The sequence below is a fragment of the Miscanthus floridulus genome, chromosome 2 (genome assembly GCF_019320115.1).
Source record: "Miscanthus floridulus cultivar M001 chromosome 2, ASM1932011v1, whole genome shotgun sequence".
In the NCBI taxonomy this organism is placed as follows: Eukaryota; Viridiplantae; Streptophyta; class Magnoliopsida; order Poales; family Poaceae; genus Miscanthus; species Miscanthus floridulus.
The window spans coordinates 4351584-4376396 of record NC_089581.1 but is presented as its reverse complement, the minus strand read 5'-3'; the positions used below and the strand labels follow the sequence as shown (position 1 = coordinate 4376396).

Here is a 24813-nt window from a genome sequence, read left to right as displayed (position 1 = left end):
TAACCTGAGGCAACACCTCCAAAGCAACCACAGCAGCCAGGAAAGCAGGTTTAATTTGGCAATCAATCACACAGCCATCAACAAAAGAGTTCTCCAGACATCCGGAGTTTAAGATGCAGCTCGAAACAAAAGGAGCTGTTGGTATCTCATTCCCAGCTTACAAGCCAAACAGGCAACCATGTTTCACACATTGACACATGGGCAGAATCAAGAATACATCGTTGGCCCTTAACAACACCAGCTTTTAAAATTGTTTTATATAGCTTGTTTCTCGGTAGCATTTTAGGCCACTACCTGAAACTACTAGTTCAGCTTCAACGAAGTACTACAATTTAAGCATCAGTAGAAACAAAAAAAGTGAGAGCCATGCAAAACATCAGTTGCGATAGAACACACTGATAAAAAAATGGTTATAAGCTAATACGGGCAAATTCCAAATATCATTAAATTCTACAATAATAAAGACTTATTCGTGGAAGAAAAAGTAAAGTTAAGGGTATTCTTCAGTCATGTGCTAGGCAGAAGATGAAACCAACAAAATGTGCATTAAGGATCCAGAATAAGCCAAACACGGCTCCTTAATAAATAGTCTTGACTTAAACGTGGACTATGAGCAGTCACAGATCACTAGTGCTTCTATTGCAGAAAAAATCAGAAACCGCCACTAATGAGCATGAATTGCAGTTCCACCATTCACCCAAAACACAAAATGAGATGCTAAAATTAGATTCTAGACGGTACAATGCCAGCACGAGCTGCAGCATAAGTATCTGCAAGGCCAGGAACTGAGTCCTTGTGACGGTCGATGAACTTCGATTTGAAAGTATCCTCTCCAAGAGCAACTACTGAGTAAAAGCTCATATTGCTATCCAACAGTCCCTTTTCCTGCAGGACCTTCATGATATAATGCCTGGGCACTAGCCGCTTCTCCAGGCTCAATGCGAACATGACAGGCCTTTCAACAATGTATCGTGGCTCCATTGCAGCCTCATTGACCAGGAACTTAATCTTGCGAAGAAGAATTTCGTCAGAGAATCCTAGTATATTTGGCATCTTGGACACTGCAGTGGAAACCTCAGATTCAGAAACACCAAGAATCCTCTTATAGAACTCAAGCTTGGCGGCAACCCTGTCCTTGGAATTACGGGAGATGGTGGCCACTGCATGCCTGAACATCCGCGAGGTAGGAGGCACCCCAAGTTCTTCTGCCCGCAGCAAGAACTCCTTCACGCGCTCGGGCTTGAAGGTAAGCACCCACGCGTTGTCTGTGCAAAGCTGAACAATATTTTGAACACCCCACTGACGTAACAAAGCGATGTTAGGCTTGATTAACCTCTCAGGGCTCGCAGTGAGTAGGGTCATGCACCTCTTTACGGCCACCAGCACCTGCTCAAACGAGCCATAGAAGGAGATGAAGAACTCGAGCCTGGGAATGACATCGCAGTCGCGGAGAGCTCGTGAGCCGACCAGGAGGAAGCGAGCGATCTGGGGAGTGGACAGACCGAGCCGGTCTTGGAGAGCAAGGAGGCGGGGGGCGATGTTCTTCACGGAGGCGCGGAGGATCAGCGGGTCCGCGGAGACGACGGCTGCGATGTCGTCGCGGGAGAGGCCGGCGCCGGAGAGCAGGGCGAGGATAGCATCGGGGTTGGAGGCGGAGTTGATGCGGGAGGAGGAGAGCTCATCCGATGGTCTCCTGCCTGCTCTGGATAACTCGTGGAACGCCTTCTTGGACACCTCGCGGGCTTGGGCTGGGGCGAGGCCGCAGGACGCGACGAGGTAGTCCTCGAGGGAGAAGGGCGCGGGGGTGATGGCGGTGGAGGTGGACTTGGACAGGAGGCGGCACGCGCGGCGGTGGATGGGGGAGGGTAGTGGGGAGGCGGCGCGGAGCAGAGGGAAGAAGCTATTTCGAAGGCGCAGCATGGCGGCGGCGCAGGATCGGCCGCCAGCTGCGGAGGGGCCGTCGGGCTATGCCTATGCGCGTCACGGCGTCAGGCTGCCCGGCGAGCGGCGATGCGGGCGACAAGGGACAGAGGCGGAGCTGCCCAACTGGGCTGGGAGAAGGCCGTATTGTCCGCTTACTGGGCCATCAAACGGATGACTTGGGTGGGACGAACTGGGCCACTGCGTAATCAAAATCTAAGTAGGGTTACTCAGAGCTAACGAGCTTTATTATATATTAATTGCTTTCGTCAATGTTTCTGATCTCTAGTCTCCAAGTGAGGCAGCCTTCTGCCGGTGCCAGTATAGTAGCAGTAATAAATTGCCGATAAGCAGCTCTTGTTCATGTCTTTTGTACCGTAGCAGACGCACACTGTGAAACTAATAGCCGGATCAGATAATCAATCAGTTATAAAGCATCAGACACTCGTGCAAGAGAATTCTCAAGTTGCGCCCAATACGAGAATCAGAGAGACAGATATCTATCATCCTCCCACAAAGCAAACTCAACTAAAATGCAAACATATCATCAGAATTCAGAACACGAGTACAGGTGGGTATATGATGACGTAGAATTTGCACGGGACAAAAGGCCAAACTTCCATCAGGCCTCTTTCAGCCTTCCACACCCATCAGGCCATCACTAAGCTAAAGAATCGGAATTGGGGTTTGACAACAGCCCGACACCAGGCAACAATGGTGGATCCTCTTCCCACTATAACAATCAGAATCCTTCTTCCCACTATAAGAATCAGAATCATCTTTCTGCTCATGCACAAAGCCGCAACTCAAACATCTTCCCTGTGACATCTGGTGGCAGCTGTTTGGCCGTGTCCTCTCCAGCAAGGCAGGAAGCACGACGATGCCCTTCTCCCTGAGGGGCGACAGCTCGTTCTAGCACTTCTTCCAGAGCGAGTCGACCACATGCAGCTCCTCGCGAGCAGCATGGAGATTGTCAGTGTCCATCGCGCTGATCCCTTTGGTTCTAGAGGACCTCTTTCAGCTTGTCTTGGACACGTAGAGCGTTACCAGATGTCTTGTGCTGTACCAACTCAAGGAGACCGCTTAGCGCAGCTCCTTGCACACTGGAAACGAGGTCAATAATCAGCTTTGGAAGATCAAGATCTGTAGCAACACTCCTGTCTGCCATGTTGCTGTGCAGCAGGTATGAGATTCAGAGCTTTCCTGAAACGATACAACAAAGTTATGTCATTCACATTGCAGCTGCGTAATTCTGCCAGCAGAAAAAAGTTTCAGGCAATACAATTAGGTTGAAGTTCAGCAAAATAGAGTACTACAGCTAAATAAAATGACCTTCAAACCAACACTACCATTAGCACAGAAATTTCAATATCACATGAACTATCCCAATGTGATAGTATAGCTCTGTTGGTATACAGCCACTTGTTCACAGGGTCCATTAGGATTCTAGGCATAATTTCGGTACCCAGAGCCCCGTCCAGATCACTCCATTTACCCCAAATCTACTGTCTATGACACCTGATTTAAGATAAACAACCCAATTGTAAACATGTCTTACAGAATTCTGAGAATACTGTTATCATACGAAATTACACTTAAGTCCGGCATCATAGGAACCAAGAGCATCCTTCGATCCAGCGTAGCCATTTCCCACGCGGAATGTAGAAACTCCAGGCTGATTATGACGAAAAAGAGCTGCAAACAATTGTATAAAGTTTTTGTTAGCATGAGCAACAGAAGCTACCGTGTGAAAATTAACTGTAAAGTTCCTCCAAAGGATTATACTCTGCATGATACTGAGTGATACATACAGGACATGGCTCCTAAAGCTGTGCATTGGTACTTGGATCTTATATGAAGTTTGTCAGCAGTGGCTCCAGTCCATTAAATTCCATGGCAGGTTGCTGACTCTTCGGATAATAGTGCACAATTGTACTCGCAACTTATGCCGCCTTTGCTCGGATGCAAGCATTTGAATTTTTCAAGTAACCAAGTACAATGTAGATCTGTTTGAATAATTGCATATGCATTAGGTTCACAATAGCCATTAGAATAAGCATTTACAAGGAAGTCTTAATTACAACTATGAATCATACCATTTGCCATGTCAATGGATTCAACATGCTCTTGTAGCACAACCAATATACCTGAACAGATCAAGTAAATCGTTATTCCGGAGCCAACAACCCCTAGAACTTAAGGGTGACAAATATATATGTTCATCAAGTCAAATTCTAAGGAGGATACATGATTACACGACAAAAATAACATTGGAAGCTTTGGTTAACTAACAGGTAAGTGACAACATCACAACACATGAACACCCTCAATAACGAATCTCTCATATGACCATAAGCTATGAATTCCTTTTGCAAACAAACTATATAACTGCTAAGTGCCTCCACTGCTATATTTGCATCCTACAAAAATCGTTTGGCGGATCAATAAACAGCCTAGACCATTACAATCATATAGTTTATTTGTTTATTGTGTTAGCACATCAAGCTATGATCCTACCATACCATGCTACACAAACTAAAAGTTGCATGCATGCCAATGCGTTAAATACCCTTACGTCCTCAGTCAGATTAGAAGTGTCAATAATCTTTACCAATTACTGAACAAATCAACTTGAATAGCAATCGACTGAGGAAGTATCGGAATGCCCAAACAATACCTTCAATGTTCTCAAGGGTCACACCCTGAGACTGCAAGACATCTTATTGACTTTTCATAACCAGAGTGATATCCTTCATCCTCTTCACAACATCATTGCGTTAGCTTGCATGGCCTCCATAAAACATTTATTTGTCTTCCTTCCTACAGAACCAAAAAAATTAAATTAAGAACACAAACGTTTGATCCACTTCTCTAAAATTAAGTACAGTAATTTTATTATGAGATGCTAAACCTACTAGCCACACGAATCAGAGAAAGGAAGTTAAATCTCGTCACCTGTCTGCTTTCAAACACACACTAAGACAACAAAAATTGAGCATATTTAGTCTGGCCCCTAAGGTCTACAGGGTTTTTGTTTTCCAACAAAATGAGTACAAATGGACAGGAGAAATGTTGCAGATTAATACAGCAAAACCTAAGCATATGAAATGACGAACACGGAGGAGTCATTAAGGTTTTGACACAGGACAAAAGTAGAGGGAGGAAGCAGGGGATCTGAATGTGACAGGAGCAGACCTGAGAGCGTGCAGCGGGTTGGTGCCGTTGCTGTCGGCAAGGCTCCACTTCGACAGGTCATTCTAGTAGAGGGCGAGGGGGGGGGGGGGGTGTCCTTCGCCATCCCCTTCTCTTGCTGCGCAGCAATGAGACAAGAGATGAATGGTAGGGTTTTGCAAGATTTAAATACTTCTCAGCCATGACAAATGGCGATAAGCTGTTTTAATAGATGTGATGAGTCTTGTTTGGTTGAGTTGCCACTCACCCGTTCACAAATCATGATGGACCACAATGCATTTTGCAGCTCTCGCGTTGCCAGTTGTAACTCATGCAAGTTTTCAAGTTGACATGACACCGAAGTTCAGAACCAACATACATAAACGGAGGCAACTAATTAGCAGTGCACATGACATAGTTCAGATTGGTCGGATGTGCAACACTTCCAAAACAACCACAGCATCCAGGCCAGCAGGTCTAATTTGGCAATCGATCACACAATATCCCCAGAGATCTGGAATTTCAGCAGCAGCTCAAAACAGAGGGCATCGATGGTTAGATTGGATCAGGATCTGGCTTAGTAATAGACTCCTGCTACTATCATGCACAGGCATAAAAATAGAAATATTTCGAGAGAAACACCTACTTAAAATCACAAAAGTGAAGAAAATGGTAGTAACAAGTCAAGATGCCATAACTTAACCTTGGACAAAAGAGGCACATTCTCTATATATGAGATCAAATGCTTCAATCACAGGCAGACAAATGAAGATGGCAGTATAAAAGGGTTATATTCTTGCTATGTATATTTTGTGGAAAACAAAACTATATGATAATAACTACTCCCCGCTATGAAGCCGTCACCCATAGAACTTGGAATTTCTTTTCAGCTGTTAGTATCTCATTCCCGTACAAATACTTTTCACAGTAGAAAACAAAGTTAAGGATAATCTTCAGCCATGTGCTAGGCAGAAGATGAAACCAACAAAATGTGCATTAAAGATCAAGAAATAAGTCAAACACAGCTCCTTCCTAAATAACCATAAATAACCTTGGACTATGACTGGTCAGTGATCACTAGTGGTTATATTGCAGATATCAGAACGGAGAAAGCCTGCAGGATGGACAGCCGCTAATGAGCATGAGTTGTTGTTCCAGCATCCACCTAAACCACAGAATGTGATGCTTACACTCTAGAGGGCACAATACCAGCACGATCTGCAGCAAAAGCATGTGCAAGGCCAGGAACAGAGTCCTTGTGACAGTCGATGAACTTCGATTTGAAAGTCTCCTCTCCAGTTACTGATAATGTATAAAAGCTCATATTGCTATTCAGCAATCCCTTTTCCTGCAGGACCTTCAACACATAATGCCGGGGCACAAGCCGCTTCTCCAGGCTGTAGGAGAGCAGTACAGGCCTTTCAACAATATATTGTGGCTCCATCGCAGCTTCATTGATTAGGAACTCAATCTTGCGTCCAATATTCTCGTCAGATAATCCTAATATTTTTGGCATCTTGGACACTGCAATCAAAACCTCAGACTCAGAACAACAAAGAGTCCTCTTAAAGAACTCAAGCTTGGCAGCAACCTTCTCTTTGGAAATATCGGCAACGGCGGTCACTGCGTGCCTAAACATCCGCGAAGTGGTAGGCACCCCAAGTTCTTCTGCAAGTAGCAAAACCTCCTTCACACGTTCCTGGTTGAAGGTAAGCACCCACGGTTTTTCTAAACACAGCCTAGCAATTTCTCCAACACCCCACTAGCGAAACAAAGCTATGTTAGGCTTGATTACCCTCTCAAGGCTCGCCGTGAGGGGGCCCTTGCACTTCTTTGCGGCCACCAGGACTTGCTCAAACGAGCCATGGAAGGAGATGAAGAACTCGAGCTTTGGAACGACGTCGCCTTTGCGGAGAGCGAGTGAGCCGACCAAGAGGAAGCCAGCTATCTGGGGAGTAGACAGACCGACCCGGTCGCGGAGAGCAACAAGGTGGGGGGCGATGTTCTTCACGGAAGCACGGAGGAGCAGCGGGTCCGCGGAGACGGCGGCGGCGATGTCCGCGCGGGAGAGGCCGGCGCCTGAGAGCAAGTCGAGGATGGCATCGGGGTTGGAGGCAGAGATGAGGCGACAGTAGTAGAGCTCCTCTAATGGTCTCTTGTATACTCTGGATAATTCGTGGAACGCCTTCTTGGACACCTCGCGGGCTTGGGCTGGGGCGAGGCCGCAGGACGCGACGAGGTAGTCCTCGAGGGAGAAGGGCGCAGGGGAGGGGGAGGGGGAGGTGGAGAGGAGGCGACACTCATGGGGGTGGATGGGGAAGGGTAGCGGGGATGCGGCGCGGAGCAGAGGGAGGAGGCAATTTCGTAGGCGCAGCATGGCGGCGGCCGAGGGGGGAGGGGAGGCGCTGAGGCCGGCCGTCGTCCGAGAGCGAGCAGCAAGGAATGAAAGATGGATGGCCGTGTCTGCTGCTTATCTCCTGCCGGGTGAGGTGGCCAGGGACCAGAGGCGGAGCAACGGAGAGGCTGCGGAGGCCTTGGCACCGCCGCCGCCTGGCCCCGATGTGTCGCGCGCGCACGGCCGCTGCCGTGCCCCCGCCTGCCTTGCGGCCAGCGTGGTTGCTGGTCGCCCGCGCTGCCCTTCGCCTTGATTCGGACTCGCCGCTAGGGTTTGTGGTAGGGGAGCGTCGCCGGAGCCAAGGAGGGCACCGCCGCTCTGTTTGGCGAATGGCGATACGAGCGACGGCGAGAGACCGAGCGAGGGAGGCGGGCTGCCGAGCTGGGCTGGGAGAAGGTTTGCTGGGCCATCAAAATCGTCGGTTATGCAACCCTGCCTCGCGGGCTTGGGCTGGGCATCAAAATTGCTTGTGACGTAATAAGTTGATAACAAAGCTTCCTCCTAAAAAAAACTTGATAACAAAGCTAGTTAGCCCATTCCAAATAGCGCTCAGAACATTGATTTGGTACTCGCAGTTAAGTGTAGTATTTCTATCCCAACTCTACATCCCATGAGGCCATGATTGTGGAATACTAGCTTCCTGTTGGTACCGGGTTATATGACACGTGGATAAACAATAGGAAAGGTCCTAGCTTATGAACCTTAGACAGGCATTAACTTGAGATTACTTCATTTCATTATTACTTTGATTCACCAAAGTTATCAGTATTTGAACTAGAAGAAGTTGTAACTTCATTTAGAAGAAGAGAACTTTTTCCTAATAATATGCAATGCATGCTTTTCATTATGAAAATAATTAAGAGAGTTTATTACGTGATGACCCCAACATGACTTAGAGACTAAGGGCATGATCGAAAGCCTAAATAGGTTTAGGCCTAGTCCACGTCATGCAACAACTTATTTGGTTCACTGCTCCGATCTTCTCAGCACACGAACATCAAAGTGCCTTCAGCCAGGCTATAGAGAAACATAGATTGAGGGTGTTTCTCACGAATCATGAGTCAGGATGGCACCGAACTATTGTGCCTTGTTGTTCACTGTAGGGCGTGCATGCAACATCTTTTTGTTTTATGGTTGTTTAGTTATGTGCAAGGGTTCAAGCTTGAGTTATTTAAATACATGTAACCAAACAAGCTTACTTTTTGCACTTCTATTCTTGCTAGCCTGACTCCCGTGAGCATGTCTCACATGAGCTTGGTTGAGAAATCTCATGCATATTACCATCACGCCCTAAGAGTTTGATGCCTAGCTATGGACGCCATAACCCCTTCTAAGTTCTGACAGCTTATATTGGAAATACCTCTAGTTTGGATTCAAATTACGAAGGACCTAAATATGACTAGAATTGTGCACGGCACGTGAATTCGCATAGTAATTGTAGCAAATTAAAATCCTAGATGTTCCTTATTACTATTGGTTTTATCATGTATGTCTACTATAAATTTTCGAACATATATAAAAGTGAATTCATATACTCTAATACATGAAAAACTACTAATATTAACATTTCTATACCCTAGCTCGCTCCTATTAGTAACATTTAACCAGTGATATAATGAAAAGGTAAGAACGTTATATTCTCAAACATTTTTTTTAATTTTTATACCGTAGACTAGATAATAATAATAGTACTAACCTACATCAAAAGTTGGGCGCCTAGTGGTCCATCCGTCCATGCAAAGCCTGCCTCTCCACTCGTCAATTTTTTTTTACATTAAGGCCCCGTTTAGATCCAAAAAATTTTGGATTTTGGCTACTGTAGCACTTTCGTTTGTATTTGGCAATTAGTGTCTAATTATGGACTAATTAGGTTCAAAAGTTTCGTCTCGCGATTTCTCACCCAACTGTGCAATTAGTTTTTTTTCGTCTACATTTAGTACTTCATGCATGTGCCGCAAGATTCGATGTGATGGGTACTGTGCAAAAAAATTTGTCAACTAAACAGGCCCTTATGTGCTGTGGCATGAGTTTTTTTTTCTGCGAGAAGATGTGGCTCAAGTTTCACATATTCTAGTAGAAAAATAAACTCTAAAGCATTAAATTGCAGGCAAAAACCTAGTTCCATAATTTTACAATTTGAAATTATGCTAAAACCATCAAATCCCATAAAATCTGAAACTAATATCTTCTAAAATCTAATCCTAAATTCTATATGATAGCTTAATCCTAAGTCCCAACACAGGAAGAAACAGTGTGTTGTGGTTTGTGCACTTATGGTTAGGATTTTTTTTTCTTTTTGAGTGGTAAGAAGAAGAGGAAGCAGGTGACCTACGCCCCTGCTCCGCCACTTGGCCTGTTTGGAACAAAGGAATGCAAAACAGAGGAAAGAAAAAAAACACAGGAATATGGTATAGCTGTTGTGGGAAAACAGAGGAATGGAAAAACATAGGAAAATATAGATTGGGGTGTTTGGAACGCAGGAACTGTGACACAGGATTTCCAAAACATGAGATATGATTAAAAGAGATAAATAGAAAGGGGTGTTTGGAACACATGTGTTCCTATCACAGAAATCAAAACACATGCAAGTTATAAAAAAATAATGAGTGCTTAATGATATATAAATTAACCTATTATTTTCTTCCTGACCAGTGCTATTGTTCCAAAGTCCAAACTTCTAATTGACATAAAAGCACATAAGTTAGTCAACTGCAGGTAGCCAAAGAACTATTAAATATAATCTTGCGGCACCATGGCAATTAGCGAAGCTGCTAGCTTCAAATGCAATGAGAAAGCAGCAAAGCAACCACAGGAAAATTTCCCTCGGCTCAAAGCTCATTTTCAGATTCCTCCAAAAGTACAACTTCCTAAGCCTTTCCTCTGGAAAGTTTTGTAGCACTTCCTACGTTCCAAACGGTGAGAGAGAAAGCCTTTCCAAAGGAATGCAATTCCTATACTTTTCCTTCATTTTTCCTTCATTCCAAACACACCCTACCCCAGACTCGGCCGCAGCATGTTCCGCCTACTCCTCAGACCAATCTTGTTCACGGGCTGCAGCATGTTACGCCTACTCCTCAGACGAACCCTCTTCATCAGGTTGTGATGGCAGTGGACGCAGTGGCACCGGCACAGCATTTCGAACATGCTGTCCCCTCGGAGAAGGAGCAGGTTTCCGTGGCAGTTGGGAGGTTCTTGTATGACGCTGGTGTGCCATTGGAAGCAGTGAACTCAGTCTACTTCCAGCCGATGCTTGAGGCCATTGCGGCGGCAGGAGGGAGGCCTGAGGTGCTCTCTTACCATGACGTTCGCGGTCACGTTCTTAAGAGGTCACTCGACGATGTGATGTCTCGCTTGGAGTTCTTCAGGGGTCCATGGACCAGGACGGGCTGCTCGGTGTTGGCTGATGAGTGGATCACTGAAAAAGGCAGAACCTTGATAAACTTCTCCGTGTATTGCCCGGAAGGTACTACGTTCCTCAAGTCTGTGGATGCAACCAGCATTGTCACATCTTCAGATGCACTGTACGAGTTACTGAAAAGTATTGTTGAGGAGGTTGGCGAGAAAAAAGTCGTCCAAGTGATCACAAACAATTCTGAGATCCATGCAGCTGCGGGAAAAAAGCTAGGCGAAACATTTCCCACATTGTTCTGGTTTCCATGCACTTTCCAGTGTGTTGATGGCATGCTCGAAGATTTCAGCAAGGTGGAGGCAATCAGTGAGATAATAAGCAATGCAAAGGCCATCACGAGATTTGTCTACAACAGCGCATATGCGTTGAATCTGATGAAGAAGTATCTGCAAGGGAAGGATCTGCTAGTTCCTGCAGAGACTCGTGCGGCTATGAACTTTGTGACATTGAAGAACATGTACAGTTTGAGGGAGGCTTTGCAAGCTATGGTCAACTCAGATGAATGGATAGACTTGCTGCCAAAGAAAGGAGGGATTGAAGCAAGCAATCTTGTTAATAGTTTGCAGTTTTGGAACTCTTGTGCTGCCGTCATTCACATCACCGAGCCACTTGTGCACCTTCTTAAGCTAGTCAGTAGCAACAAGAGGCCTTCTATGGGGTACGTATATGCTGGATTGTACAAGGCCAAAGCGGCAATCAAGAAACAGCTGGTGAGTAAGAACGACTACATGGTTTACTGGAATATTATCGACTGGAGATGGGACAACCAGACACCACAGCCACTTCATTCAGCTGGCTTCATCCTGAACCCTCTATTTTTTTATGGAATTCGAGGTGACATATCAAACGGAATCTTCTCAGGAATGCTAGACTGCATAGAAAGGCTGGTATCTGATGTGAAAATCCAAGATAAAATACAGCGAGAACTCCACATGTACCGGAGTGAAACAGCAGGGGATTTTCGTAGGCAGATGGCTGTCAGATCTAGACGAACTTTACCTCCTGGTTAGTGTTTTAAAGTTCTCGTGAACTAGTTTACTGGCTAGTATTATGTTTTTGTTTTTTACAAACATGAGTTACACATTTGTAGTTTTAGATCATACCAAACAAGATGTAACTTTTCTGACAAACCTTGTTAGCCTTCTTTCAAAAATTGGAACCTTGTTAACCTATTGCATCCTTTGTTCGAGGTAACCATAAGGTGAAGTACTGAACTTTATTCTTTACTATTGTTATTACCTTGCAGCTGAATGGTGGTATACATATGGAGGAGCTTGCCCAAATTTAACACGTCTAGCGGTCCGTATTCTCAGTCAAACCTGCAGCGCTAGAGGATGTGACCGGACGAACATTCCTTTTGAACAAGTTCATGACGAAAGAATGAACAGTTTTGAGCGTCAGCGAATGCATGATCTCACCTTTGTACAATACAACCTACGGCTGCAGCAAAGGTAATGAAATCATCTTGTTGCGGAGAGTTTTTGCCATTAGTTGCTAAAATGGGATATGTTTTGCTTGATAACAAAGCATGAATGGATTAACCAATTGAGTGATGATTTTGATAGACAACAACGCAAAGTGAAAGCATTTGATCCTCTCTCAGTGGACTACATAGACGTAGTTGATGACTGGGTTGTGGATAGATGTGCAATGCTCTCTGGCCCAGCTGAGTAGCCAAACTGGATGGAGATTATGTGAAAATGGTTGGAACGTGATGCCCTCTCAGGCTCACGGCTTCGTGTTAATATAGCCAGGAAAAGCCCCTGGCGTGGCGGTACAACTTGTACAACAAGAAGAAGCTAACTACTTTTGTAACTATAGATTATATCACAAGATTACATCAATCAGGAGATACCTATCCTATCTAACCGAAGTCGTGATACTTGCCTTCATCCGTAATCCAAGCCTGAGCGCACAACCAATCTTCAGGAGATATCAATCAACCATCAATCAACCAGATATTGCGGTCATGTGATCCTATTGGATATTCTTAACATCCCTCCTCAATCACAACTTATCAGCGAGGTTGAGATTGTCTATGAACGTTATCATTTGCTTCTCTGGAAGAGGATTAGTGAAGCCATCGACGATCTGATCCGTAGTGCTGATGAATCTAATATCCAGGCGCTTTGCTGCAACTTGTTCGCGTATAAAATGAAAATCGATCTCTATATGCTTGGTGCGTGCATGAGATACAGGGTTAGCCGATAGGTACTTTGCGCCAAGATTATCACACCATAAACATGCCGCCAAAGGATGTGGAATACCTAACTCATCAAGTAATTTTTGTACCCACATTACCTCTGCAGTAGCGTTGGCTAAAGACTTGTATTCAGCTTCTGTACTTGACCTTGAAACCGTAGGTTGTTTTCTTGCGCACCATGACACTAGGTTGCAACCTAGAAATACAACAAAGCCGCTTGTAGATCGTCTGTCATCAGGGTAACCGGCCCAATCAGCATATGAAAAAGCACTTACAAGCATAGAGTTAGATTTTCTAATTTTTAACCCTAGGCCGATTGTTCCTTGTACATATCTCAATATTCTCTTCACAGCTTTCCAATGAACGGTCGGCGACGAGTGAAGGAATTGACAAACTTTGTTGACCGAAAAAGTCAGATCTGGTCGTGTGAGGGTGAGATATTGGAGAGCTCCAACAATGCTCCTGTATCTGGTTGAGTCCTCCACTCCTAACCGAGTGCCACTAGTGACTGAAAGCTTTTCGGTAGTATTAAGGGGTGTTTTGACGGTTTTACACAGCTACATATTAACTCTCTTAAGGATATCATAAGCATATCGTTCCTATGTCAAAAGCAATTCACCTTTCTTTCTTTGAACCTGTATGCCAAGAAAATAGTGAAGATTCCCAAGATCTTTGATTGCAAAGTCCTTCTCTAAATCTCGAAGAAGAGCATCCACTGCTTCCTGTGATGAACTGGACACAATTATATCAACATATACAAGCATAAAGATGACATGATTTCTTTTCCGATAAAAGAATAATGATGTGTCAGCTTTGGAGGGAACAAAGCCTAGACTCTGAAGTTTACCACACAACCTAGAATACCAGGCCCGTGGTGCTTGTTTTAAACCATACAGGGATCTGTCAAGTTTGCATAAGTGATGTGATTTGGTCTTATCTTCATAACCTGATGGTTGTTTCATGTATACCTCTTCTTCAAGGAAACCATACAAGAAAGCATTCTGAACATCGAGTTGCCTCAAACACCAATCCTTAGACATAGCTAGAGAGAGCACAAGATGAATTGTGGCTGCTTTCATAACAGGACTAAAAGTATCCTCATAATCAATGCCATATCGTTGTTTGAACCCCTTTGCTACTAGGCATGCCTTATATCTGTCAATTTTACCATCTGATCTTCTTTTGATTTTATAGACCCACTTGCAATCTATCACATTTTTACCTTTTTGAGGTGGAACTAGATGCCAAGTTTTATTCCTGATCAATGCATCAAATTCAACATCCATAGCACACTTCCAATTATTATCGACTAAGGCATGTTGCAAATCAATAGGACCTTCAGTGGTGGCTGCTAACTGACCATATCGAATAGTTTCATCAGTGTAAATTTTTGGTTTGCGTATACCTTGTTGTAGACGCGTGGTGGGTCGCTGGAGAGCCGGTGCTGCAGGCGATGTAGAAGATCCGGTGGGTTGATCTGTGGCTGGCGCAGAAGATCCAGCGAGCGAAGATCCGGTGGGTTAATCTGTGGCTGGTGCAAAAGATCCGGCGAGCGGTGGACCCAAGGGAGATTCTCCACCACCGGTCGAAATATCCTGTCCCCCCGTCCGTGGAGCCAGCGAGGCGAGTTCGAGACAGGTGGCGCACGCAGAGAGGATGCCGGTGGAGCTGACGCGTTCATCACGAGCGCAGGAGCTGATGCCGCCGGATCCAAGACCGATCCTATCGGCTCCGCAGTGGAAGGTGCAGGTGAATCAGCTTGGGGATCGCCGCCTGTTCCTGCCAAAACGGGAAATTGCTCGGGGAGCATGAAATGACGCCCGTTTCCAGCCAAATTTAGTTCATTTGACGCCGAATTTTTTTTATGTGCTGCACGCTTAGACATAGGGTTAGTATGCAGGGAATCATTATCAAAATGATCTGAAGAGTTGTCGTCCCCAAAATCATGTGAAGGATTTGTCAAAGTTGGAGGAAGGAGGAGAATTTCATATCGTAATCGAGCACCGGCGTTTGGGTAGAGTTCGACGAAGGGGAAGACGTGTTCATCGAAGACCACGTCTCAGGAAATATAGACATGCCATTCATTGACATCCAGACACTTGAACCCCTTGTGTATGTTACTGTATCCTAGGAAGACACAACGTTTAGAGCGGAATTGCAACTTACGAGCGTTATAAGGCCGTAGATTCGGCCAGCATGCGCAGCCAAAAGTATGAAGAGAGGAGTAGTCTGGTGTTTGATGAAACAGGCGTTCAAGAGGAGTTTGGTTATTGATAATTTTACTAGGGAGGCAATTAATAAGATAGGTGGCAGTGATGAAAGCTTCATCCCAAAATTTTAAGGGCATAGAAGCATGGGCTAAAAGCGAGAGACCTACTTCAACAATATGACGATGTTTGCGTTCAGCGGAGCCATTTTGTTGATGTGCATAAGGGCATGAGACATGATGCGAGATGCCAATGTGCTGAAAGAAGGCATTCAACTTTTGATATTCCCCTCCCCAGTCAGTTTGCATAGCGAGAATTTTTCTATCAAATTGGCGTTCAACCATAGCTTGGAATTCATGAAATTTTTGAAAAACTTCAGATTTATGACGAAGCAAATAAATCTATGTAAACTTGCTGAAATCATCAATGAAGCTAACGTAATAACTGTTTTTGCCAACAGAAGTCGACGCAGGACCCCATACATCAGAAAACACAAATTCTAAGGGACTCAATGAGATACTCGTGGATCTAGGATAGGGTAGCTGATGATTTTTGCCCTTTTGGCAAGCATCGCAAACAGTTTCTGTATTCAAATCGACAACAGAGAAAATACTATTTTTGCTAAGGACTTGCTGGACGACTGCAAAAGAATAGTGGCCGAGACGACTATGCCACCTGACAAAGGAGACTTGACAGCACTAAACGCCCCTTTATTCGATAACGGCCTAGACTTCAACGGGTAGAGGCCGCCTTCACATTCCCCTCTAAGGATGGGTTTTTTTGTCGCTTGGTCCTTAATCAAAAAATAGTTGGGATGATATTTCAATAAAAGCATGGTTATCGGATGTAAGACGATGAACAGATGCAAGGCTTTTGTTAGCTTCAGGAACATAAAGAACATTGTTTAGGACGAGATTTTGATTTGGGGTACGAACAAAACTTTGACCAATTTGATTGATTCTCGTACCTGCGCCTTTAGCAGCATGAACCTTGTCGTTTCCATGGTACTTGTCCCTCACGGTGAGCTTCTCCAGCTCTCTCGTGATATGGTCGGTAGCACCAGTGTTGGTGTACCAGTTGGTGTAGATCCCATATGACGCAGAGGAGGCAGATCGGGATTGCTCTGGTGGGCCGGTAAAGGAAGCGTCAAACCGCTTGAAGCAGCGGAGTCCGGTTGAAAGCTCTAGTTTGGTTTTGGTTAATTGATGAAACCCTAAGTGCTAACCTAGTTTATCAAGTGGTTATGAGATAGGTAGCACTACTCCAAGTGATGAAGCAATGGCAAAGATCATGACGATGGCGATGGCATGGTGATGATCAAATGCTTAAACTTGGAAAAGAAGAAAGAGAAAAACAAAAGGCTCAAGGCAAATGTATAAAATATAGGAGCCATTTTGTTTTAGTGATCAAGACACTTAGTGAGTGTGATCACATTTAGGATAGATAGCCGTACTATTAAGAGGAGTGAAACTCGTATCGGAATACGGTTATTAAAGTGCCACTAGATGCTCTAACTCATTGCATATGCATTTAGGATCTAGTGGAGTGCTAACACCCTTGAAAATATTTGTGAAAATATGCTAACACTTGTGCACAAGGTGATACACTTGGTGGTGTTGGCACATCTACAAAGGAGGCGGTGTTTGCAGGGTTGAGATGGATTCGGCGCTTTCGGGAAAATGGAATGCCTATTTTCTATTGCGCCGGATGCAAATTCTTGTGGTTGGCACATTGGAGCAATGGTGAAGAAGTTAGAAGTGAAAACGAGTTGATCACGAAGACGCTGGCGTCGGTCAACTGACCGGACGCTGGTTCTGAAAGCACCGGACCCTGGCAGCGTGCGTCCGGTCAAACTGACGGGTCTGCACAGTACCGAGGGTGTTGCACCGGACGCTCGACCTGAGATGCACCGGACGCTGGTTTCTGCGTCCGGTCAAACTGACATGGCGACACAGTGACTAGGGTTTAGCACCGGACGCTGGTCTATGTCCGGTCAAAGTGGACCGGACGCGTCCGGTCGAAGAAATACGCCTCGGGGAGCTTACTGGAAACGACCGGACGCTGGGGCTTCAGTGTCCGGTCAGTTAATAGCCGTTGTGATCTGGCGGCTCAAGTTTAACTTAGAATGACACATGGCTTACATCTGTGGACCAGACGCTGTGTCCAGGGTCCGGTCAGTATGACCGGAGCGTCCGGTCAGAGCGCGATTTGCCCAGTGAAGGGCTATAACGGCTCTATTTGATGGGGGCTCTATTTATAGCCTCATGGCCGGCTCAAGGGATATCTCTTGCACATTTTCATTGACATAGCAACCTTGTGAGCTTAGCCAAAGTCCTCCCACTCATCTCCATCATTGATTCATCATCTTTGTGAGATTGGGAGAGAATCCAAGTGCATTGCTTGAGTGATTGCATCTAGAGGCACTTGGTATTCGTGTTGCGCTGCGGATTTTACTTGTTACTCTTGGTGGTTGCCACCACCTAGACGGCTTGGTGCAGCGGTGGAGGATCGGCACGAGTTAGTGATTGTTCGTGGCCGTCTCCGGTGATTGTGAGGGGAGTTATACCTTCCCCGACGGAGCGCCGAAAGGTAACTCTAGTAAATTGCCCGTGTCATTGAGTTACCTCACTTGTGGGTCGATTCTTGCGGTGTCCAATCGTGTGGATGAGGTTTGTGAAACACCTCTTAGCCACCGAACCACCAAGTGTTGGTCGACACAACGAGGACATAGCATGTTGGTAAGCACGTGAACCTCGGGAGAAAATCAATTGTCTCTTGTCTTTGGCATTCTCCCGGTGATTGGCTATATATTCTTCTTACGATTGGTTTATCCCCTACACGTCGGTATAATCACCCTACTCACTTATTTACATTCTTGCAAACTAGTTGATACAAGCTCTTTAGTGTAATTAGAATTGAGAGCTTGCTTTATTATTTACATTCATCTAGTTGAGCTCTTTAGAGTAGCAAGATTGAGAGCTCTTAGTGAGTAATTACTTTGGAAGTTGTGTGCCTAAGTAATCATTGCAACTACAATTGTTGGATAGGTGGCTTGCAACCCTTGTAGAGATAGAGCAAGTTTGCATTACGCTATTTGTCATACTAATCAAATTGCTCTAGTTGATTTGTAGATTTTTAAATAGGCTATTCACCCCCCCTCTAGCCATATTAGGACCTTTCATCGGTGTGGCCCTCCTTGCCGTAGAGCTGGCAGATGGGTTTATCGCCGTTGTAGTTCTGTCGGGAGCGCCCGTTGTTGTTGTTGTTGCCACGGTTGCGGCCACGCCCGCGTCCTCGGCCACCACCGCCGCGGTTGAAACCGCCACGGCCTCCACGTGTAGCCGTGTTAGAAGATGAACCAGATCCACCGTGCAGGAGATCCATCTGCTGTTCCTAGCTCACTAGCTGGGTGTAGAGCTCGCCCAAAGATAGCGGCTCCATGCGCGCCGCGACAACCGAGACAATTGGATTAAAATCCATGTCAAGTCTGGCTAGTACATAGGAGATGATCTCTTCATCTTCAAGACGTTTGCCGGCGGCCGCCATGTCGTCAGCAAGAGATTTTATCTTGTTAAAGTAGTCGGCGATTGTAGACGAGCCCTTCTACGCTGTGGCCAACGCCATGCGCGTGTTGATGATACAGCCCCGAGACTGGAAAGCCGTCATCTCTGAGATCACTTTCCCGATCTCGGCCGATATGGCGCAATTGGAGACTTGCACCTGGATCTCCTTGGAGATATTGGAGAGCAGATAGTTAACGATCTGCTAGTCCTTCGCAACCCAAGTTTCATACTCAGGGTTGGGGATGGGCTCAGTCAGCTTGTCGGCCGCCTTGGGGATCTACTTCGCCGGCACCACAATGTCGGGCTCGAGATAATGCGCTATCTGTGCACCGCGAAGAGCAGACAGCACCTGGACGCTCCATAGGGGAAAATTCTCTTTGCCCAGCTTCTCGGTAACGGGACAACTGATCAGAGAGAACGATTGTTGAAGCGCGGAAGAGGAAGCCATCGAGAATATTGTAGACTAACCTAGCTCTGATTACCATGTGAAAATGGTTGGAACGTGATGCCCTCTCAGACTCACGGCTTCTTATTAATATAGCCAGGAAGAGCCCCTGGCGTGGCGGTACAACTTGTACAACAAGAAGAAGCTAACTAATTTGGTAACTCTAGATTACATCACAAGATTACATCAATCAGGAGATACCTATCCTATCTAACCGAAGCCGTGATACTTGCATTCACCCGCAATCCAAGCCTGAGCGCATAACCAATCTTCAGGAGATATCAATCAACTAGATATTACGGTTATGTGATCCTATTGGATATTCTTAACAGATTAATCAATCAGTCAACCGAATCACATCAAGGGAACCAATTGAAGATGAATCTGAATTCTTCATTGAAGGTACGTCCATATGCATTTCCTTTTGTAGGCTTTATCTGTGGGGTAATGACAAAAGCTGAATATTCGACGTTCTAAACTTCCTTTCAGGAGTTGATGACGAAATGATCCAAGGTGCTGCACAGGGCTTCCAGAGATGACAATGATCCTGCTTGTGGCTGAGGCTATAGATTAACTAGTCAGCTAACCTGTAAGCTAATGTTGCATGGCTAAAATCTGGGATTGCGTGCTGTATTTTTCGAAATAGGGCCGTCTTATTGTGTCACCTAGCTCTTCAGATACTTCAGAGTTCAGATATCTTCAATCAGCCTGTTCGTTTTGGCTGGATTGCCCGTATCTGACTTATAATCCATGGCTTAAACAATATTTTTCTCTCACGCTAAACCCGTCAGTGGTACTTTCAGCCATGGCTTATAAGCCAATCCAACCGAAACGAATAGGCTGCATATCTTTCCCAAGTCCATCATTGGTCCACATCACACATTTTTATCATAATAAAGTTTGAGGTTCTCGTGCCAGTGTGCCACGATCTTTTTCCCATGATAAAGAAGGTTGATGTCTTTCAGCTCCTTCTGAGCGAAGGCGACATCTTGATTCCGATTCTTAACAGAATTTATGATACCATATTATTGTTTCTTTTGATGTTTATATCTGACTGCTTACCTGAAGAATTTCACCTACAGTCAGTTAAGGCTTGGTGTTCACCTTTTTATTCTCGTCATGATCAAACAAGCGAGGAATAGTTCAAGTTGATTGGTCTAGTCTCACCCTCAGCAGTTAAAGCTTTATACATCAAACTTTATTTTTTTGGTCATCTCCACAAATGGATGACCATATCAATATTTACTTCCAAGAAAATATCACACAACACCTAAACATATGATGACTATTTGCTTCCCTATCTAACTAGAGTTTGTCTACCCAACAACCATGTATTTTATGTAATTTCAACACATGAATTTTTTTACATCATAGAATTAAGATCCAACAACCTCCATCCTCCCTCTACCTCCAGCATTCTTCTACCTCCAGCGTTCTTCTACCTCTAGACAATCACACACAAGATCACCTAGGCCTCGTTTAGTTCGTGGCAAAGTTGGCGTTTGTACAGTGTTCGATGTGACGGCGAACATTGTAGCATTTTCGTTTGTATTTGTGAATTATTGTTCAAACATTGACTAATTAGGTTCAAAAGATTCGTCTCGTAAAGTTCAACCAAACTGTACAATTAGTTTTTAATTACATCTACATTTAGTACTACATGCATGTACCGCAAGTTTGATATGACAGGGAATCTTCTTTTTGCATAGTGTCAAAGTTGGAAGTTTTGGAGTAACTAAACATGGCCCTATCCACATACCCACATATCATAAGAAACAATTTTTTCTATGTAAAGACAAGAGGACAAATCACGTCCAGGTCTGATCGGAGCGAGGGGCCACGACCGCCGCAGACGCGACTGCAACAAACGCGGCGCAGCAGACTGACGGACGACGACGCGACCGCAGCAGACACGACGCAACTGATGGACCACGGCTGCCCACAGTTGAAAAGAGAGAGAAAATCTATATGTTTTTTATGCTAAAATACACGTGCGGTTGTATAGCATTTCTGATCCAGCTATTGTAAACACATGACTAAACTTTGGTGATTTGTTGAAGACAAATGGTGCCACTACTCAGCCGGAGCCGGAGGAGACCTGCTGCTCCTCGCCGGTGGAGTGTGAGGAAGACGACTGCGTGGTGACGCTGGTGACCTCCGACGTCGCTGGGAACATGGTGGCGAACTCATCGAAAGACTCGCTGTATCCGTAGAACAACCTGTTGTTGCTGGCTAAATCTTTGGGCGGCGTCTCCGGCACCGGCGCAGCGCCTTCGAGGATCTGCACCGCCTGCCTCATGCTCGGCCGGCACCGGGGGTCAGGGTGCGAGCAGAGCAGGCCGAGCTTGAGCACCAGTCGCACGTGCCGATCTTTGGGTCCCTGGCTTCCACGATCCTCCCGGCCTTCCAGCACTCGAGGACGAGGTCGACGAGCCCCGGCGAGTCGAGATCGTCGCTGCGCTCCATGGGCCGCCGGCCGCACGCCACCTCGAGGAGGAAGGCACCGAACGCGAACACGTCGGTGCTCGTGGTGGCCTTGCCCGTCTTGCTCATCTCCGGCGCGAGGTACCCCAACGTCCCGATGACGTGCGTCGTCTGCGGGTTGCTGCCGTGGTCGTACAGCCGCGCGAGGCCGAAGTCGCTCAGCTTGCCGTTCATGTCAGCGTCGAGGAGCACGTTGGCGGACTTGATGTCGCGGTGCACCACCACCTGCTCCCACCCCTCGTGCAGGTACAGCAGCCCGGCGGCGACATCCCGGACGATCTTGCCGCGCTGCTCCCAGCTCAGCACCGGCTTGCCGGCGGCGTCGAACAGGCGCCTGTCGAGGCTGCCGTTGACCATGTAGTCATAGACTAGTATCAGCTCGCCCCGCCGCCGGCAGTAGCCGAGGAGCTGCACCAGGTTGCGGTGGCGCAGCCGGCTCATGCTCGCGATCTCGGAAACGAACTCGCGCAGCCCCTGCCGGGAGTCGTGGGACACCTTCTTGACGGCGACCTCGCTGGCCACCGGCCGCCGGAGCACGCCGTGGTACACGCGGCCGAAGCCGCCTTCGCCGATGACGTCGTGGAAACCCCTGGTCGCCGCGTGCAGGTCCCTGTAGCTGATCCAATGAGGGCCGTACTCTATCTCCCAGTCCTCCTCCTCCTCGGCGAACCGCCGTCGCCTGATGACGAGCACCGCGACTGCCACCGACACTAGGAGGAGTACCACGACGACAGCGAGGGACAGCGTGACCACCAGTAGCTGCGACGTCGTCTTCTTGGACAACCTTGACGACGGGACGGACGGGAGCTTCGAGTGGTCGAGGTCCGGCGCGCGGCCGCCGCCTAGGCGAAAACTCCAGCCAAGAACGTAGTGAGAGGTCGAGGCCGCGCCGTTCGCCGCCGTGAACCCGACGTACGTGTCGTCGGCCACGACTGACGAGAGGTTGACGATGGAAGACACGAGCGGGAGGGACGGCCGGGGCTTGCGCGCCGGCGCCACCGTCACCTCCAGGCGCATGGTCGCGCCGTCGTACTCGACCCACACCTGTAGGGGCACCCCGCTCACGAGGCTGATGCCGGAGAACCTGCCGACGTCGCCGTCGGTGTAGTACCCCGCAGCTGTCGAGTTCGCGGACCACAAGCCGCCAACGTCGATGCCGACGTGGTTGTTGTTGGTGTCGTTAAACTCGACATCCATAGCCGTGTCGAGCTCGACGGCGACGACCTCGCTCCTAAGCGGTCCCATGTTGTCAGACGTGTTGAAGAGGCCGAGGTACTTCCCTGCCAGGGCTCCCGGCACGGCCACCGACGGCGCGAGCGCGAAGGCGATGCCGTGCCGATGCGAGTCCTCGTGCCGCGGCACCATGGCGAGCACGAAGGTGGTGGAGAAGGAGCGCGGCGCGCCCGTGGAGGGGTCCTTGAAGCGGAGCGGCACGGGGTGGAAGCCGTGCCCGAACACCTCGTTGGTCTCGTTGGTGAGCTGCAGGAGGCCCGAGGAGGTGAGGACGGTCGTGCCGCTGGTCGTGACGTTGTCACGCGCGAAGCCGGTGAGCACGAACTCGACGGCTGCTGATCCGGATCCGCCTCGGGCGAGGAGGAGCAGGACGGCCACCCGCACGGCAAGAGCGGCCGCTGGCATCGCGGAACGAGGCAGGCAGTGACCTGGACTGGGGTGTCTGCCAGCGACGAGCAAAGCCGCGGGTGTGCGTCTGCTTATATCAGGTCGGGTCCGGCGCGGTGGAACGGAATCTGGGACTTGCTGAAAGGAATGGAATGAGGCGCTCCATCGGTTACTCGTCTGCTGCCGGTCGGGTCGTAGGTGTTGGCCTGCTGGTGGCGTCGTCGCTGCCTCGATCAGCTGGTGGTCCGCGAGAGGGACGTGGAAGTGGACGGCACCGGAGGGGGTCGGGTCGTCGGGAGCCCGGATCAGCTGGTGGTCCGCGAGACGGACGTGGAAGCTGACTGCTGAGTCAGTAGTGTTCAGATGCCGGGAGTTAATTCAGTTGTCAGTTCCACGGCTGTCTCGTCAAGGCGGCTTCTTGTTAGAGATATCAGCATCACAGGCAAATTAAGTACTATTTAGGCCTTGTTTAGTTCTAAAAAGTTTTTTTTTTAAAAAGTGCTACAGTAGCCATCACATCGAATCTTGCGATAGACAAAAAAAAAAAAAAACTAATTACACAGTTTGGTTGGAAATCGCGAGACGAACGTTTTGAGCCTAATTAGTCCATGATTGAATACTAATTGTCAAATAAAAACGAAAGTGCTACAGTAGCCAAATTCTTAAATTTCACCCAACTAAACACAGCCTTACTTCGTTGCTTTTGGAACGTAGACAGGAGTGGAAAGATAAGTTATTAATTACTACATGACTATGAACTTCTAGATTAAGTTATTTACTTAGTTTGTGATGTGGATGGTGGTGAGCTTAGCAAGTTATTTCGTGGTGATAAACAACTATGTGATGATGAGTTGCTATGGATGATGAAATAGTTAGGTTAGATTCAAGTTGCTATGTGATTGGTAGATAACTATGAAATAATTAGGTTAGATTCAGTTTGTGTCAATAATGAACTAGTTTGATTCGAGTTAAATATGACCTTCTGGACATGACAACCATCTACCTGAGGCAGCTGTAAATTGTAGTGTGAATTTGTGTTTTTTGTTTGGCTATAGTAAATCGGTAGAGATGCTATCATCCCCACAAATACATAGTAATTAGTATTTGTGTGATACTTATTTATGTCGGCACATGATTAGAGCCGACATGATTGCACTGTTATCCTTGCTGCCATTGATGTTGACCAGGTCGTCGTCTCTATAGTTCTAGTCAGATAGTAGTTACTAGTAACACGGACGAGAGTTAGCATATTGATGAGGAAGTGTTCTACAGTAGTGGACTAGTGGTAGCATGAAAGGAATACGGATTACTTATATGTATATATGTCATCGCCGTGGAGGGTAGTCCATCATTCACATGTGGCAAAGACTCGTAGGAAGACTACGTTCGCTCTTTA

At 46.8% G+C, this 24813-nt stretch overlaps 1 protein-coding gene, 1 non-coding gene and 3 pseudogenes across 2 annotated transcripts; 1 reads left to right on the top strand and 4 right to left on the bottom strand.

The window, feature by feature from the left end:
• Positions 1-460: 460 nt before the first annotated feature.
• LOC136537707 (transcription termination factor MTEF1, chloroplastic-like) lies at positions 461-1984 on the bottom strand. Its single transcript, XM_066529667.1, has one exon. The coding sequence runs from the start codon at positions 1918-1920 to the stop codon at positions 724-726; it is 1197 nt and encodes a 398-aa protein (XP_066385764.1). The 5' UTR covers positions 1921-1984; the 3' UTR covers positions 461-723.
• Positions 1985-2386: 402 nt separating this feature from the next.
• On the bottom strand, positions 2387-7859 carry LOC136515474 (transcription termination factor MTERF8, chloroplastic-like; annotated as a pseudogene).
• LOC136535987 (uncharacterized) lies at positions 7467-19874 on the top strand (annotated as a pseudogene).
• Positions 18697-18833, bottom strand: LOC136541066 (small nucleolar RNA Z247). The gene has a single exon (XR_010780171.1). It is a non-coding gene; the product is annotated as a small nucleolar RNA Z247 (small nucleolar RNA).
• Positions 19875-21006: 1132 nt separating the features above from the next.
• LOC136537706 (L-type lectin-domain containing receptor kinase SIT2-like) lies at positions 21007-23773 on the bottom strand (annotated as a pseudogene).
• Between the last annotated feature and the right edge of the window lie 1040 nt (positions 23774-24813).

What these genes read in the sequence shown, in the direction of transcription:
- LOC136537707 (XM_066529667.1), bottom strand. Translation starts at nt 1,920, where the DNA reads ATGCTGCGCCTTCGAAATAGCTTCTTCCCTCTGCTCCGCGCCGCCTCC.